The following is a 19,937-nucleotide window of genomic DNA, read 5'->3' on the forward strand; positions in this document are numbered from 1 at the left end:
ACAAAATGCTTTCATCTTCACATTTTTTTCTTTTCATTTTTCGTTTGATACTGAAAATGCTGCAGAAGACGACACTTAATGATGTTAAAATTATTATTTTTATAGGCAAAAGAAAAAAAAAGAATTGCAAACATCTTGTACAAATTTTATTTTTATTATTTTTTTTTTATCAAGAAAAGTGTTTGACTTCATCATCAGCAGCAGCAGCCAACAAACGATGAGAAAAAAATTAAGAAAAAATTAAAATAAGATTATTGCTTAATTAAGCTTACATGAGAGATACTTAAGAGGCGGTGTGCCTACAATATATTCACACCGTAACACAGAATTAAAAACTTGTGTCGTCGTCGTCATAAATTTAGCATTTTGTTACTGCTGCTGCTGAGACAATATTGTTTTAATTATGTTTTTATTTTGTTGTGATGTCAAGCAGGCCGTGTTGTTGTTGTGTTACCGGAATTCATTAAATTAAAACTGATCTGGTTCCCATACTACATATACGGCTTTGCGAAATATTTTTTTATTGGTGATGTGATGGAGACGACTTGTTTTAATTTTTTTTTCGGATGGTTAAAACTTGTTTAGAAAGATTTTTTTATTTATTTGGAGGAATTATTTTGTGATTTTTTGAAAAAAAAAAAATAATTCAAAAATTATTAAAAATTATGAAAAATTATTTATTCAAAAAAAATAATAATTAAAATTAAATTAATTTAGTAAATTTAAAAAAAAATAAATTTAAATAAATTTTAATTAAAAATAATTTTGTTTGTTGAAAAGTTAAAAAAAAAATTAAAGAAAAGAAATTATTTTTTTTTTAAATGAAATCAATTTTTTTAATAAATAAAATAATAGAAAAATTATTTTATTTGAAAAAAAATCTTCAAATTTTGGGAAATTTTAAAGCTTTTTTTTAAATTTGATAAATTTTTGACTTTTTTACAAATCAATCACTAAAAAAATATTTTTAAAAAAGTTTATTTGACAAATAATGATTCATCGTAATAACATATTTGCCAGGTTAACTCATTTTTTAGGTATAAATACTTGCATTTTTTGTCAATTTTATTATTCTCATCTTGAGTTTCATTCGAGATGGATTAACTTGAGCTCTTCAATTTTTTTTTGTCGAGAGCTCGGACAATTAACTTTAAATACTAAATTATTCTTGTTTCATGTACAATTGTACGAAATTTTTTAAAAAAAAATATTTTTAAATTAATTTTTAAAAAATAATATTTAAAAAAAATAAAATTTAAAAAAAATAATTTAAAAAAAAATAATATTTAAAAAAAAATAATATTTAAAAAAAAATAATATTTAAAAAAAATAATATTTAAAAAAATAATATATTAAAAATTTTAAAAATAATTTAAAATTAAAAAAATAATAAAAATTTGTCACATTTCTCATAAAACAACAAAATATATCAAGAAAATTATTATGCAAAAAAAATTCCATTTCGTGAACCCTTTTCTATCATTATTAATTAATTAAAGGTAATTGTTAAATTGAAAATTTTTCGGCATTATTAAACATAATCATAATAAAAATTCCATTCTTTTCTTTCGTTTCGTCTCATTTCGTGTTCGTTGTCTCCATCAACATCGAAAAAAATACAATTAAATGAGAGATAATTACAACTAATGAAATAATTTTGTGTTTCGGGAGACAACCTGAACAAAATTAGGTTTAATTAATTTTTATTTCATAAAACTTTACAAAAGCTGTAATTGTAGTAGTAAATGCATTTTTCTTGCAAAAAAAAAAAAAATTAAATAAAAAAATCTTTGTAGTGAATTAACAGAGGAGATAAAGCCTAACAACAATTATCTCTGTGTGTGTCACAGAAGGCAAAAAAAAAATTGCACAAAAAAAGAGAACAATAACAACTTTGATTATGTTCATGGAAAAATTAAATAATTAACACTGTTGTTGACCGCTACAGTCACAGAAAGAAAAAAAATTGAAAAAAAAGAAACATTAAATATTCGCAACGATTACATAAACGATAATTTATTTGGACGTGCAGGTGAAAAAAAAAGAAGAAAAGTGAACGAGAATCCACACCATGGGCTATTTTGTCTTTCTAACCACACTTCATCTGTTAGGTAAGCATCATCATTTCATTTTTCCGCGCTACCATCACTCGCGTCAACCAACACGTATTTTTGTAATTTTAATTTTATTTATATCGCTTTTCGATCGCAGTCATTTCGATATATATTTATGTGTTATGAAACGCATTACGATGGAATTTTCAGTTGTGCGGGGCGAAAATGTAATTTGATGATTATTGAATTTATATTAGGTCGGTTTGGGTTAGTGTCTAAAACATTGTAATTAATCACCTGCGACTGAAAATTAGTCATTTGAATCAATTAAATTGGCGTTTTGCGTGCATTTAACGGTGTGAGAATAAATTTTACGGAGGGTTGGTTCATAAAAAGTTAAAAATTTTTAAAGTTTTTGTTGAATTTTTGTCTGAGAAGGATTCAAATTTGACTAAAGAGCTGGAAATTTTAAATTTTTTAAAATTTTTTCTTAGAATTTTATCAGCAAATGATTTAATTGCCTCAAATAGGAGACAATTTAAAAAGAAAAGTTAAAAAAATTATTTTTTTTTGTAAATTTTTTCCAATTTTGGATTAAAATACATTCAATAGAACTAAAATTTGAATAAAAAGTAAAAATTTTCTTATTTTTATAAAATTTTTACCAAATTTTTAAAATGTGTCAAAATTTTTATTTTTTTTAGTAAAATTTTGACAGAAAGTAAAAAAATTTTCTTAATTTTTGTAATTTTTTTTTAATTTTAAATTTTTTTAGGACTTCAATATAACCAAAATTTGAACAAAAATTAAAAAAAATGTTTGTTTTATAATTTTTTTTTTAAAAAAGGATTAAAATCCCTTCGTATCAAGCCAAATTTGAATCCACAGTCAAAATTTTTCTTCTGTTTAATTAAATTTTTTGAGATTTAAAAAAAAATCCCTCAAATTTATTCAAAAAAGTAAAATTTCGAACGAGCGAATTTTTTTGTTGAACGAAATTTTTGTCATTTTTGTAATTTTTAGTGCATTTTAAGCCTCTAAGGCACCTTTACATTCAATTTTTAAACACCTTCAATCCTCCAAAGGTCCAAAATTCAGTCCTTCCATAATTTGCATTAAAAATCCCTTACCTGAAAATAAAAAAAAAAAATAAAATTTAATTAGAAAATTGACACATAATCCGATAAAAATCTTAATATCATAATAAATATTACAAAAAATTTGCATAAAACCGTTTAAAAAAATCAGAATTGACACGCCACTGTCATAAAATAACCCATTTAATAAAAAAAAACGGAGGTAATTAATTCATTTACACACGTTTATTTAATTGTGTACGTGTGCCAATATAAACTCCTGATAAGAATCTCCCGCGCGCAGTAATGCACTTCATACGAACATCATTACTAAGTGTTGTAAAAAAAAATAATGGTAAAGTGACAAAAGTACAGGCAATCAAGGTTGGCTTCGTGTTGAACGAGGAAAAAAAACATACATTGGTAATAATAAAATAACAACAAAACGATCAAGAGACGCTCGCAAGCAACGTGCGCCTGCAAAAATTAAATGGTCTGCCAATTGTTTAATGAAATTACATGTGTTTAAATTTTTTTTTTGTTCTTGTTTGTTGTGGAAAATTTGTACGATAATACAGAAGAGAGAGAATAATTTCGGGAAATGAAATGAAATTTTCCGTATTAAGTGATTATTTTACATTTTAACGACCCGTATTTTTATGTGAATAAATTCTGGAGCCAAAGAGAACGTAATTGCCATTAATTAATTAAAACGATAGTCATCATTAAATATTGAAATATATTTTTATTTAACAAAAAAAAAGTTTACACGAAAAAATGAGGTTGTGAGTGATGTTTACAATTAAAATAATGTTTAAAAAATGAGCAAGACAGAAATTTTATTTTATTTAAATGTTTTAAGATTTTTTAAAATTTTTATTAAAAAAAATATAAAATTAATTAATTTAATTCTTAAATATTTTTTAATTATTAAATTAATAATTTTTAAAATAAATAATCAAATAAATAATTTTTTTTAAAATTAATAAAAATTTAATTTTTTATTAAAATTATTTTAGAATATTTTTTTTTAATTTTTTTTTAATGAAGAATATTTTTTATTTTAATTATTTATTTATATTAATTATTATTTATGTAGATTGAAAGAAAGAAAATAATTCAAAATTTGGCGCAAAATTAATTTATTTTACTAAAATTTAAAAATAAAAAAATTATTTACTTCATATTCGACCGCAAAAATTCCTAAATATTGATATGAAAATTTTAATTTAAAAAATTACAAAAATTTTTTTTTTATAAAATTTTTTAATAAAAATAAATTAAATTTAAATAGGCATATTTACTTTAATTTTAGTAATTATTTAGTTCCTAATTAATTATAATTAAATTATTTTTAAAAAAATTACAAAACTTTTTTTTTATAAAATTTTTTAATAAAAATTTAATTTAATTTTTTTAATTAAAAAATTTTAATTTTAATTTTAAATTATTTTAAATAAAATTTTAATTAAAAATAATATAATTTTAATTAAATTTTTTTTTCACATGGATTTATTAAGAATTTTTTAAATTAATAAAAATCCAATAATATTATCTAAAAAATATTTTTTTGTAGATTTTTTAAAAAATATAATTAAGCAGAATATTGTTTAAAATTTATTTTCCTTCATAAAATAGAAAACTTTTCAGCAAAATTAAAAATAATTAATTTTTGTATGATTTAAATATATTAATTTTTTTTTGCTATTTTTGGAAAATCAAAGTAACTTTAATTGTTTAAAATTTTATATTAAAATATTAAATTATCTGTATATTTAAATTTATATTTATTAAATATTTTTTTACTTTATTTAATATTTTTATATTAAATATTTCAATTATTAAAATTTTTATACAAAAAAAAAAATAAAAATAAAAAATAAATAAATATTTACAACAATTTTCAACATTAACTTTAAAAAATATTCCCTTCATTTTATTTAAATCCATGAAAAACACATGTTAGAACCCAATTATTTCAGAATTTACAAAAAATCATAATAACAATAATTTTCTGTGTGTGGCCATAACCAAATTGACCAGCATTCCGTGAAATAGTTAAAAAATAATTTTTCTAAATCACTGAACATTGTTAATGTTTTATAAAATGATTGCCATTTTATTAGCTATTATTATGATTATTATTATCATTCTTCGCACTATTTTCGCATCCGAACATCCCTTTTTCCAATTTTTCCCCAAAAATGCCAAAAAACACGGGAGTTGATGCACCCTGTGACGACGCGTCGTGATTTCGGACACACACAGAACACACAGAAAAAGCGATAATGTGGATAATAATTTTACGATTAAATATTTAAATTGGTATCCAATCTGGAAAATGTATTAATATTATTATACATAATGTTTTGTAATCACAGCGCTGCACACAGACAAAGAAAAACAAAATATTTTGTCAGGAAGGATGTGTGTGTGTGATAATTGTTCAAAGTGATTCCTAATCACAGAAAGAGAGAGAAGAGGAACGAATTTGTAAAATTTTCAGGGGGATGTGGGAAATATTTACCTCTGCCGTATGAATTATTTGAATGAATTAAATGAAAGCAAATATTATTAAAATCATGAATGTTATTCCAACGTATTATAATGTTAATTTCGATAAAGTATTCATTTTCGGGGGTAAACGATACGTACCTCGTCGGCATGTGTTGTCTAATCATTAGAGAAATGATAATGCAATTTTCGCTCATTTGTATCGGAAATTTGTATCAAAAATCGAAATTTCGCAACACATGAGAGAAGAAACCTCTTTGTCGATGATGAAATGCATGCACAGGGTCTCCTTAAAGTTATCGCCCTCTATGCATCTCGCACAATTGACACGTTATTGCAACAACCAACAACCTTCAACAACGACGTCGAATAAAATTGCGGTTTTTATCTGTTTGAACAATCGCAGCAAATGAAATAAATGCACACATGTCTCTCTTTTTCCTTTCAGCTCTAAGTGTTTTTCAATTTAGACGGATTTTTTTTTATGAAAAGGAAAAATTTGCGACAACCACAGCACTTCTTACAAATGTCTGTCTTTTCGTTTCACAACTAACAACCGCATTGCTTGTTGAATTTATTTTTCCACATTTTTTTTCGTTCTTCGAGTTATAGGCAAACATTCGAGCCACTTATTATGGTATTGTATAAAATTCATAATAAAATATTGTGCCAGCTATACTAAATCTAACCACATTCTAAAATAATTTCCATATATTTCGTGAACAAGGATTGAATTGAATGGAAAATTATATGCGGTAGTTGGGTTTTCTGTTTGGTTTTTTTTTCGAGCGTTTCTTTTTTTTTGAGAAAAGTGTCTGTCTGAAGATTTTTTTTTTGATTAAAATTGAATTTTTCTCCAGAATTTGTTTATTAATGATATTTTTATTGAATAACTATCATTTTGGGACTTTTAAAGCTTTGTTACCTTTTAAAGTCTTAAGTCCCAAAATGATAGTTTTTCTATAAAAACATCATTGATTAACAAAATTTAACAAATAAAAAAAACTTCCATTGGTAGAACGAATCTACGGGTCCATGAATTTTTATATACTTTAAAATTTAAAGTATATTTTTGTGAGTTTTGATGGACCCGTTAATTCGTTCTACCAATCGAAGTTTTTTTTATTTGTCAAATAATGTCTTTTTATTAAAGAAAATTTAGCTAAAGTTGAAGAATTTCAATCTATATTCTACTCAAAATTGGAGGCTTTAGTCAATGAGCCTTAAAACAAATTCATTACAAGAATTTTGAGGTGTACGAAATAGTTAAAAGTCATGAGGAGTACGAAAATGTGAAGTATTAATCAATATTTTGATCAGAAATGTATACAGAGATGCATAAAAAACATTGAAAAATTATGAGGAGTATGAAATTGTGAAACGAGGAGTACAAAAATGAGTTTTTTTTTACATTTCTGTACATCTCATGATATTCTAATGAATTTATTTATATTTCTGATCAAAATATTGATAAATACTTCACATTTTCATACTCCTCACGACGTTTGAAAAATTTCATACACCTCATGATATTTTAAAGACTCATTTTTCCAATTCTATATTTTCTTTGATCAAAATATTGATAAATACTTCACATTTTCGTACTCCTCGTGACGTTTAAAAAATTTGATACATATCTTGAATTCATTTCAAGGCTCATTGACTGAAACCTCCAATTTTGAGTAGAATATAAAGTACTTTACATTTTCATACACCTCAAAAATTCGAAAATAAATTTTTTTCATACAAATTTTCACAATTTCGTACTTCTCATTTAACTTTTTGTTAAATAATTAGAATTTTCTTAATTTTTTGACCATTTCAATTTAATAAAAAATTAATTTTTAAATTATTTTTCTCAGATAAAATTTTCTTAAGCTTCATTTTATTGAAAATTTTGTCAAAATCCGCTAATTTTCATCAAAAACCGACAACTTTTCTCAGATAAAAAAATTCTTTTATCAAATACAAACTTCAAATTGTGTGTTTATTCACTTGTGATACAATTCAATATTAAAAAGACTTTCAACACGAAAACTAGCGGCTTCACAAGGAACAGAAATTCGAGACAATTATTACACACATTCAAACATGATTACACACATCTGCATCTCACTATTTTCGACGCAAAATCTGATATCGACGAAAAAAAAATTCAGTCAGCAGGAATTCGTAGGGAGCGAATGAACGACTAAGTAGTTAAAATGAAATACATTTCTTTACTTACGAAGTGCGAAACGAACCACACATTGTGTCATATCGTGATTCTAAATCTGAATTTATGAATATTAAATTAACAAAACGTGTTAGTTTTTCTACCGCTCGACGACTCGAAATGGATGGCGAGCAGCGAAAATGATGAAATGATATTAAAATATGGGAAAAGTAGTGGAGTTTTTGATAAATATACAGTGCAAACTACATAAAATATGTTAAAATTGCATACGTGTTGATGTGATCGTCGTCGCTCGTTTTCGCTTGGCAAACATGAACGTTTTATGAATTATGGATTCTTCGCGTTTCTCACACCTGTTTGCTGCTTGCACATTCATCATCTCTCTCTCGTTCGTTCGTGATAAGGAAAATTTACAGACGTCGTTTGGCGTGGTGCAATTGATTGAAAGTCACCAAAATTAATTTAATTACCTGTCTTATGATGGTTTTTGGGAAAACGACGGAGTAAATCATGTGTGTGTACGTGTGTAACCGAACAATGGATCGATTTTGCCTAATAATATGATTATTATTAGATTGCATTACCTCTCCTCCTTTATAACGCTATAAAATAAGTCAATTAAAATTAATGGCTTAATATTGTCTTCTTCTTCGAATCTTGCTGTTTAGCTTGGAAATTTGCGGAAAATTTTAAATTATGAATAATATCTTAAAATTTGGTTTATTTATAATTTTTTTTTTAATTTTTGAGATAAAAAATTTAACTTTTAATAAAAACTTTTTTTGTTTATCAAAACTTCAATTACAGCCAAAAAATAAATGAAAAATCGCCAAAATGAATGTGCGAAGGTGCCCCGTTTCGGTTTTAAAATAAAATATTTAATAAATAAAAATTACCTGGAAAAATTAACAAAAAACTCATGAATTCCAATTCAAAATTAATTAAATGAAAAAAAATTTAGGACCCGTTTTAAAAACACATTTTTCAATTTTCTCCAATTAAATTAAAAATAAAAAAAAATTTGTTAAGATAATTGGCTTTGAAATCATTTTGACATTTTTAATTGATTTTTTGGAAAAATAAAGGGGTGTTCGATTTCTATATTAGATTGCATTAATAACGCTATAAAATAAGTCAATTAAAATTAATGGCTTAATATTGTCTTCTTCTTCTCCGAATCTTGCTGTTTAGCTTGGAAATTTGCGGAAAATTTTAAATTATTAAAAAATAACTTTAAATTTGATTTATTTAATTTTTTTAAATATTTATCTTAAAATCTTATTTTTAATTTGAAAAAAAATAATAATAAAGTTTTCAAAATATTAAAAAAAATTAATATTAAAAAAAAATTAAAAAATACATGGAATCAATTAATTAATTAAATAAAAAACTATAAAAAATTAAAAAAAAATGTAAAATAATTTTTAAATCAAAAAAAAAATAATATTTTAAGAAAAAAAATAAAAAAAATATTTTTACGATTTTTTTTAATTTTTTAAAATTAATTTTTAAAATTAAAAATAAAAAAAAATTAATTATATTGAAAAAAAATATTTTTTTTTATTTTTAACATTTTTTTTTAATTTAAAATATTTTATTTAAAATTATTAAAAATTTAAGAAAAATATTTTTAAAATTTAAAAAAAAAAAAATACTATAGAATTGAAAAAAAAAAAAATTATTTTTTTTTTAAATTTTAAAAATTATTTTTTTTTTAGAAAATTTTTAAAAAAATTTTAATTTATTTTCAATTTTATTTATTTTTAATTTTTCAATATTAAATTATTTTTTGAAAAAAAAAAAATAAAACAAATAATAATTTTTTTAAATAATTCAAAATTTCCCGCATCTCATTATTCTCTCTACCGATAAAATTCATAAATGAACCAAGCAGCGTCTTTTAATGAAAACTCTCACAAATGATGTGATAAATATTTCGGTAATTGTTATTATAATTATTATTAGTAGTGATTTCGATAATAATGCGCACTCGATATTAGCTTACAACATTGCACATTAAATTCCGTGTCTTGTCTTGCAATTTTGTTCTTGCACGAGACCGAGGAATTTGTCTTCCTTTTATGGCGGCGATTAAACCGGTAATCTGCTATAAACGACAACGACATCGACGAAAAAAAATAGTTAACAAGCTTTTAGGCCATAAATGGCGGGCGACAGGTATTGAATATTCAATAAATTTATAATCATAACACGACAAGTAGAGCGCGAAAAAAAGTGCATGACAAAAAGTGCAATATTGTCGAAAAGAGGGTCTAGACTGCCGTAGACACTTTTTGCTCATTAATTTTTATTAAAGTAGCGCAAAAATAGCAAAAATGATAATCATAATGGGAATTTATTTTAGGTTTTTCTATTCAATAGACATCTAACGTGCATCGTGGATCGAGCGGAATATTTATATTTTTTCAATTTTCAGGCTTTTTAGAGGTAATTAATTTCAATGAAGGGCGGTGTTGATGTTCGATTAGCGATTTGAGTGTGAGTCATTGTGTGTTTTAGTGAGTCATTGAAATAAATTATAATTATTTTTTTAAGAAAAGTTTTTTTTTTCAAAAATAAAAGTTGTTCAAAATAATTGTTGAAATAATTAAATAAAATAAATATTAAAAAAATTTTAATATAATTAAATAAATAAAAAATATAAAATAAATAAATTAAAAATAAAATAAAATTAATTTAAAATTTTATTTAAATAATTTTTTATTAAATTAAATTTTAAATTAATTTTATATCATTTAATTTTTTTTAGCTAAAAAAGCCTTAATAAGAACTTTAAATGAACAACACTTAAGAACCTCCTCAAAAAAGCCACATAATAAAATTACCGTCAAAGAGACCAAAAAACTTAATTATTATTTATTTTGCCATACCAAAAAGAATTAAAACACATTTTATTTAAAGTTTTGCTAACTCCATTAAAATGCAATTACTTTACAACACCAAAAGCTCTCCTTTCCGTTATCGTAATTTTTGCCGCTTTGCTTATCTCTCGCAGGTAAACTTTGCCATATTTAGCGAACAAAAACGTTTTTGTGTTGCAAAATTGTTAAAAATTTCATTTTGCCGAAACAATTATCTTCACACGGAAAAGTTGTTGCCTCCGTGGATGGAAAAACAAACAAAGTTTATAACGATACTGGATATTTACGGACTAAATGACGGCAGAGAGCGATGACTAACAACAAATATAGTTAGTTACACTCGGCAGCGGCAGCAAAGTAACGATAACATCCATTCATTCAATGCTTGTTGAAGTCCTCCATTCATTGATATTAATGTGCTACCTGTTGCTGTTTTTAGCCTTTTTTGTTTGCTTTTGTTTGCACGACCAGTGTAACAATCCTTTTTTCGCAAATTTTCGCATTAGACACTAAATTATTATAACTGCAAGTGGATAAATGGATTGTCTGTTTATCTTTCGTTTTGTGCGAATTTGTGTTATTTTTCAGCAATTTTTAATTTTTCGTCGAATTTTCGTCAAAAAAGTTTTTTTTTAAATTTTTATAATTTTTATTTTTTTAAATTTAAATTAAATCAAATTCAAATAATATAAATTCAAAAAATTAATTAATAAAACCATAAAAAAAATTTCAATATAAAAATACGAATAAAATAAAAAAAAAATTATTAAATTTTCTTTAAAGAAAAATAAATAAAAAAATTAAATAAACTTAGGTTAAAAAAAAATAAATTTCAACATTTAATTAATTAATCAATTAAAATTTTTTAATATAAAAATATAAGTAAAAATATTATTTTTTTTATCAAATTAAATAAAATAAAAATTCTATTTAGTAGAATTTAATAATATAAAATTAAAATAAATTTAAAAAAATATTTAAATTAGAAAATTTAATTAATGGTTTTTTTTTAATTATTTTTAAATTTATTTTCGTCAAAAAATTTATTTTTTCAATTCTTTTATTTTAGGTTAAAAAAATAAAAAAAATTTTAATAATTTTATTTTGTAATAAATTTTGTCGAATTTTTGTAAAAAAAAAATTTAAAAAAATGCAATCAAATGAGCAAATCTGAGTGATAAACGGGAGAGCATGCACCTGAGTTTAAAAAGCCATTTGTTCCAATCACTTTGCAACAAACAACATTATTATTTGTTGTTTGCTCTAAAAAGTCGTTCAGATTTCATAAAAAGATACCATTCATATTTATTTAAATTGCTTCATTTTTTGCCCACTGTCGATAGTTTGCATTGAATTCGATCAAGAACTGAATGAGAAAAATATGTAACTTTCATTCATTCACGTTTTTTGTGTATTTTATGCGAATAAATAATAATTGTATATTTCTGGAGCACCAGACGACGACGACGACACAAGAAACCATACATAAAATATAATGGCAACAAGTAATAAATAATAATGTTTTTTATTATGCGATAAAATCCTCCGATAGAAATCTCGCTTGTTTGCAAAGTAAATTTTTGGAGTTTTGGAGTAATAACATGAACTGAACATGGGACACCGAGCAACATCGAACAATAGTAACTAAAGGAATGTTGTTTGTTGTGTCATTTGTGCTATTAATTATTATTGTTATGGTAGTTGGACTCCATTGAAGAAAATTCTTTGTGCGATGAGAGATATGGAAAAGTGTCTCTTTTAGCGTTTCTTGCTTAATTGCATCGAAATTCGGACTTTATTTGAACAAAGAATTAAAATATGTTGAAATTTGCTAAAGGTTATTAAAATTAATTTAATATAATTTTTAAAACTCAAAATAGAAAATTGAATTTCAAGCGATTTTTTTAATAAGACTTTAATTAAATAATTATATAAAATTTAATTTAGAATTATAAATAAATTTAATTAAAATTAAAAAAAAATTAAATTTTTATTAAAAAAATTATTTATAATTTTAAATTAAATTTTCAAAAAATTAATTTTATTTAATTTTTAATTTAGAACGAAAAAAATATTTTTTTGGTAAAATGCATATTATTTTTAAGTTATTAATATTTTATAAAAATTTAAATAAAATAATTTGACTAAGGTCGAAAAATCTTAATTTCCTGAATTTTCGCTTAAATAAATACATAAAAATATAATTAAAAAAAAAATAAAATATTTAGGTTTTATTTAAAATAAAAAATTTTTTTTTTCAAATAAATTTTGGATAAAATTTTTTTTTTTCAAAATTAATATTTTATTTAAAAATTCTTGAAATTTTTTTAAAAATATTTTTTTAAATTTTTGCTCCAGATCAATCATTCCATCATAAAATTCTCTTTAAAATTCCATGTCAATAAAAAAAATTATTCATTGAGAAAAAAATCAACACTTTTAGATACCCGCGACACGACAAGATAATCGAAAGTTTTCATGTTTAACTGCTTTTGACAGTTTCAATCTTCCACAGATTCGATACAAGATCAATGCTAAAAATGTTTATTGCTTCAAAGATATCTGACGATTTAAGCATTTTTTTTTCATGCCACACTTCACGGACTTCTACTGGAGCAACAACATTCACTTGAAGAAAAAATAAAAAAAAACATAAAAGCCTTCGTAGACACCGCGCGCAGTTAATTGAAGATGCAAATTAAATACCGTGACACTATTTTTTATTTTTTAACGGAGCATTGTCGTCTTTGCTGCCGCCGTTTCGTGTGTAAATTGTTACGAAATTCGGTGCATTTGCACGACGCGCGATGCAAAAAGTGCTAAAATAACGGTCGCAGTTGGAGATTCCGAAGCGATTTCTCAACTTGGAGACATTCACTTTTACTCAGCTTGATCGGCGATCGACCGCAAGTCGTGAATGACATGCGTGGTAAAGACCGTAGAAAAGTAAGCGATCCATTAATTGTCACTTCAATCATTGCAAAATTATTTTTTTTTTGTTAACTTTTTTTAAGTGTTGTTATTTTTTTAAGGCTTTTATATTTTTTAAGTCAACACGAAAAATTGTCAAGTAATCAAAATATGCCATCAAGTTGTGGAAGTTACATTACCAAGTGCAGTGGCAGTGTCCAATCGAAGGCCTCCGATGTGCGGGCGCTCAAGGAACGCGGCTACATTATCGGCAAAAAAATCGGAAAAGGCTCTTATGCGACAGTTGTGTCCGCTTTTTACGAAGATTCGACCCACAAAGTGCCTCTCGCCTGCAAAATCGTCGATAAATCGCGTGCCCCATCGGATTTCTTGAACAAATTCCTGCCGCGCGAACTCGAAATCATCGTAAAACTCGAACATCCGTACGTCATTCAGATCCACAGCATCCTGCAACGCGGCTTGAAAATCTTCATCTTCATGCGATTCGCCGAAAATGGCGATTTACTCGAATACATCAAGAAAAACGGATCCATCGTCGAACACGGAGCCAAATCCTGGTTCTACCAGATGGTAAAAGGTCTCAAATATCTCCACAGTTTGGAAATCGCGCATCGCGATTTAAAATGCGAAAATATTCTCATCTCGAAAAAAATGAATATAAAAATTGCTGATTTTGGATTCGCCCGAAGTTGTGTCGATCAAACGGAAAATCCAATTTTATCGATGACTTTTTGTGGAAGCGCAGCCTATGCAGCGCCTGAAATAGTCAGCGGGCATCCATATGACCCGAAAATGGCAGATGTGTGGTCTTTGGGGGTTATTTTGTTCATTATGTTGAATGCTTCGATGCCGTTTGACGATAAAAATGTCAAGAAATTGTTGAGTGATCAAAAGACGAGGAATTATCGGTTTCGATCGAGCATTGAGGAGAAGTTGACGACGAAATGCAAGTCGTTGGTGCAGTTTATCTTGGATCCAGATGTCACGACGAGATGGGGTTTGGCACGCATTGAGATGTCAAGGTGGTTCAAGGATAGCGTGGTTATATCGGAGGGGGTTCCGAATTGAGATGAATAAAAATTTGAACGGGGAAAAGTAAATTTTTTGAGTGAATTTGGAGTTTTTATGAAATTTTAATTCCTTTTTCCGAAAAAAAATTTAAGAAATCATTGAAATTTGTGAAAAGTTTTAAAAACTTGAAATTTTTGAAGATCATTTAAAATATTTCTAACAAAATTTAAAAATTTTCGAAAATTTTTTTTCTTAATTTCGAAAATTATTAAAAAAATTTAAAATTTTCAAAATTATCCAAAAAAAATTATTCTAAAAATCTTTCTAAAATTTTTCGAAATTAGCCTTTTTTAAATTTTATTCACAGAATTGATTTAATTTCATCTTCTCGAAGTTACTTTAATTTTCGAAAACTGTCAAGGAATCTATACAAATTTTCGAAAAATTTTAAGAAATTATGCGAATTTTCGAAAGTCTTTTGTAAAAAAAAAAAAATTGTAAAAATATTTAAAAATTTGATCGAAATACTTGAAAATCTTCTAAAAGACTTTCAAATTTTCGAAAATCTTCCAAAAGACTTTCAAATTTTCGAAAATCTTCCAAAAGACTTTCAAAATTTCGAAAATCTTCCAAAAGACTTTCATTTTTTCGAAAATCTTCTAAAAGACTTTAAAATTTTCGAAAATCTTCCAAAAGAACTTAAAATTTTCGAAAATTCAAAAAAAAAATAATTTCGAAAAACAATCTATTAATTTTTCGAACATTAGAAAAAACTTTGAAGAAATTGATCAAATTTTTGACCAAACCTACAAATTTTTAAATGAAAAATTTAAAACTATTCCAACATTTGATCAAATATTCGAAAATCTTTAAAATTTTCGAAAATTGATAATAAATGAAATTAATATCAAACTTTCGAAAATAATTCCACAAATTATTAGAGCTTTCGAAATTTATTGTAAAAGTTTTTCAAATTTTCGAAAAATTTCGAAATTCGAAAATCATTCCAAACAAATTTAAATCTTCGAAAAAAACTTATTCATCTCTTTCGACAGCAATTAATAAAATCGAAGGGAGCCTCAAAAGGAGGTGAGAAGGCGTGTCAATGCCATAACAAATTCTGTGTGTTATCAAGTCGTTAATAATCTCACGAAAATTCATGCTTTCAGTAAATTGTGTCGTATTTATCTCTCCAAAAGTGTTAAAAGAGCATTTTGCATGCAACTGCAAGGAATTGTTTAAATATCAAAAAGTAATTGTTCTGTGCAAGCATGTCTTACTTTTGCCTACATTCCAAGCAATTTAGAGACAATGAAATTCAATTCTCCATGCTTTTGGATGGAGGAGCGACATGGAACGACGATGCACATAATAAAGTCGTTTAAAATGCGAAATATGTCTGTTATTTGACCATCTAAATATTTTTGTTTAAACACATCTCCTCGGCTCGGCAACGATTCACTTAAATATTAAATAAAATATAGACTAAAAGGGTGCTTTAAAATGCGTCGTCTGTTTACATAAAAATCGTTTCGTTTCGTTTCGTTCTCGGAGGAGATGAGATTGGGGGGGAGGAGGGGGCAAAGCAATATAATAACATTATTTTTAGCACCGATGCACGATAGAAATTTGATAAATTGTTTAATAAAACCAAACAAATCAGATTTGTGGTGTTACTAATGAATAGAGAGCATCAGCTTATATCCCATTTTCCTGAAAATTTCGAAATTTGTTCGGCATTGGCATTGTTATTATTGTTACACAAATAGACGAGCACATCCATTTTTGCGGCGTGTGTGTGATTATTTTGACAATTGTCTAACGAATGTTGATGAACAAAACAAAAGGGAATACAATGAACAACGAACTGATATCCATTTTTGGCACATCGAACGACACATCTCTCTCGCATTTTTAGCTGACAATCAGCGTTTAATTCAACTACCTTGATGCCGCGTTGTCCATTTCGTTGATTATTTCAAATTGGATTTGATAAGACAATATAAGTGTAAATTGAATTTAATGGTAATTAGTCGCTCGTCGTTGTTTTGTGGCTTTTTTCCACAACCCAGCAAAACCGCAAAAGCTGCAACGAAGCACTTAAAAAACTAGAACAAACTTCAATCATTTTAATTATTATTTTGTCCATGTGGTGTGGATTCAAGCATGAAATATCTCGAGCTTGTAATAAAAACACAGCATAAGGCAAAAAGAATGTTTTTCAATGATTGTTTTGCATAGAGAAAAAAAAAATGTAATAAGTAGATATCCTTGAGACAAAATTTTAATGGAGCAGATCTATCGCGATGAATTGAACATTCCATTGTTGAACGGAAGAGCAAAAAAAAAAGGATTTTTGTCTGTCTGATTTGCATTTTTTTTTTTGTTATAAATTGACATTTGAATGATTTATTTTTATGTTTTTGTGAGAATTTTTTTTAAATTAAAATATTAATTTTTTGAACTGATCTAATATTAAGGAAATAATTAAACGATTGTATTTTGTAAGTTAAAAAAAATATTAAAAAATTGTACAAAAAATTTTTTTTCAGACTAAATTTAGATTTATTTTGTAAATTTGAAAAAAAAATATTAAATAATTTTTATGAATTTTTTTATTTAAAAATTTAATTTGATGAGTCTAAATATTTTACTTTTTTAAAAAATATTTTAGACTACCTAATTAATTTACCAAAATTTTTTTATTATTTATTTTTTTATTTATTTTTTATTTTATTTTTTATTTATTTTTTATTTTATTTTTTATTTATTTTTTTATTTAAAATTTTAAAACTTTATTTAAAAAACTAATTTTTGATCTTTTAAATTTGTTAAAAATTTTCGAAAAAGAATTATTTAAAATTTTATAAATTTTTTCAATATTTAAAATCGTTTAAGAAATTCTTCAAAACCTAAAAAAATTAAAATTTTTGAAAAACTTTAAACTGAATGTTTACAAAAATGATTAAAAAATACAATTTTAAATAAAAATGGAACTAATTTAATAAACATTATTAATAACATAATAATTTAAGTTAAAATATTTTTTTAAATAATTGTTACTTTTTGAGATTTATTAAAATTTGTGAAATGTTTGATGATGAAATGTATTACTATTATTTAAAAAAAAATACAAGAAATGCTTTAAAATTTATTTCATTTTTAATTAATTTTATTTTTTGTTCAGATAAAAAGTTGTAATTTTTTAACTTTTTTTTCAGAAATTTAGTCATTATAAATTTTTTTAAAGAAGAATTTTTTAATAATTTTTTTTATTGAAAAATTTAAAATAAAAAATTTTTAAAAAAATAAATAAATAAATAAATAAATAAATAAAAAAAATAAATAAATAATTTAAAATAAACAATTATACAAAATTTTAAAAATTTAGGCTTAAAATGTTAAATTTTTACAATATTTACAGTTCATGTGTCATTATGACACTGTCATATTCTTAAAAAAAAAAAATTTTTCTATCATTTTCCTTCAAAATTAGAAATTTCTCAACCCTAAAATGCATAAAATTACAGAAATTGTTCAAACATCTTAAAACAAAATGTTTCAAATATTAATCTTTAAAATAATTAAAACCGGAAAATATCCATTAATTACAACAAAACATGATGTTTTTCCGTAAAATCAATTCACTTTTGTGTTAAAAATCCACTCACGTCTCTAACAACAACTAAAACAACTCTCATTTTCATATTTATTGCAACAATTTTTTTCGCTGTAACAAACGAGAGAATAGTGGACACGAGTACAATTAAGCACATTGACAATTAATGAACATGCCATTAAATGATTTTTTTTTGTCCATTCAATTGAATCCTGAAACAACGAAAAAAAAAACATGCAAAAAAATCTCCTCTCGTTACTTTGAAACATTTTGTTGCAATTCACGTAAATTGCTTTATTTTATGTTTTTACACGAGTTTTTTTGTGTTTTTAATACTGCAATCATCATCGCTAATGTCTATAATTAATTTCGGCGTTCGAAGTTCGGCGAGAGATAGAAACTTTACATGGTCCGAGAGCGAAAATTATGTCGATAATTGGCCGTATAAGCGGCATGTATGCATAACTTGATTATGGTAATGACACCTTTAATTGTATATTTACTACGCGAAGCAATGCACGACGCCACAGCATGATGGACAATACTAATTTATTGTAAAACAATGCAATTTAATGATGTTGCGTGTTCGGTGTGCTGGGTTGACGCGACGGTGCGAAACAACCAAAATGCAACATAAATTTGTGTGTCTCTCGCTCGCTAGTTAGTCCTAAACATGTCCTACTACAATGTAAATTGAAATGGAACGACATCACTCTCTGACACTCAATCATCGGGCATACAGTTGTCTTCTTGTCTGCCGTTGTTCGTGTATTGTGTAACAACAAGTATCTTTCTGAATGCAGAAAAGTTGTGTCTCGAACATGAAAAAAAATGTGAAAGATTTATTTATTTGAAAATTTTCAGGAAAAAATTAAATAAATAAATTAAATTATTTAAATTTAATTTTTTTAATTTCACAAAAAATATTTTTTTAAAGAAAATTTATTTTAATATATTTTTTTTGTTTTTTTTTTTTTTTTTTTTTTAAAATTTTATTTAAATTTTAAAAATTATTTTTTTTAAATACTCTTAACTTATACAAAATTAGAAATTTTTTCAGTTTTTTACTTCAAAAATCTATTCAGAGTTTAAAAATTATTTTTTTAAGTGACGTTAGTAAAAAAAAAATAAAAAAACTAAAATAGATAAATTTAAAAAAAATAATTTATATTTTATTTAGATTGAAAATTGTTTAAATAAAAAAAAATATTTTTAAAATTTTTAATTTAAAAAAAAAAATTAATTAATTAATTAATTTTTAAATTTATTCAGAAATTTGAAAAAATTTTGTTTGAAATTAGAATGAGTAATTTAATTTTTTTTTTGATAAATTTGAACATTCAAAAGGCAAAATAATTGAAAATTCAAAATTTTTTTTATTTTTTTTTTAATTAAAATTAATTTAGGTAATTTTTTTGAGATCTTATTTTAATATATTTATTCAAAAAATATTAAAATTAATTAAAAATTATTTTAAAAAATGGAAAAATATGTAAAAAAAAAATTATTTTAAAAAATATATTAATTTTAAAACTTGATTGTAAAAATTAAAAATATTTTTTTTAAATTTTTTTTTTAAATAAATTAACACATTTTTTAAAAAATTAGAAAATTGTTCAAAAATTGTAAAAAATTCAAAATTTTAGTTTTAAAATTTATTAATTTTAATAAAAT

At 24.1% G+C, this 19,937-nt stretch overlaps 2 protein-coding genes across 3 annotated transcripts in view; one reads left to right on the top strand and one right to left on the bottom strand.

The window, feature by feature from the left end:
* LOC134835793 (uncharacterized) overlaps positions 1–19,937 on the bottom strand; it is an 89,754-nt gene that overhangs the window by 45,713 nt on the left and 24,104 nt on the right. The gene's annotated exons all lie outside the window — the stretch shown is intronic.
* LOC134833282 (testis-specific serine/threonine-protein kinase 1) lies at positions 13,784–14,701 on the top strand. Its single transcript, XM_063847551.1, has one exon. The coding sequence runs from the start codon at positions 13,784–13,786 to the stop codon at positions 14,699–14,701; it is 918 nt and encodes a 305-aa protein (XP_063703621.1).

Source organism: Culicoides brevitarsis, chromosome 3, assembly GCF_036172545.1.
Source record: "Culicoides brevitarsis isolate CSIRO-B50_1 chromosome 3, AGI_CSIRO_Cbre_v1, whole genome shotgun sequence".
Taxonomy (NCBI): Eukaryota; Metazoa; Arthropoda; class Insecta; order Diptera; family Ceratopogonidae; genus Culicoides; species Culicoides brevitarsis.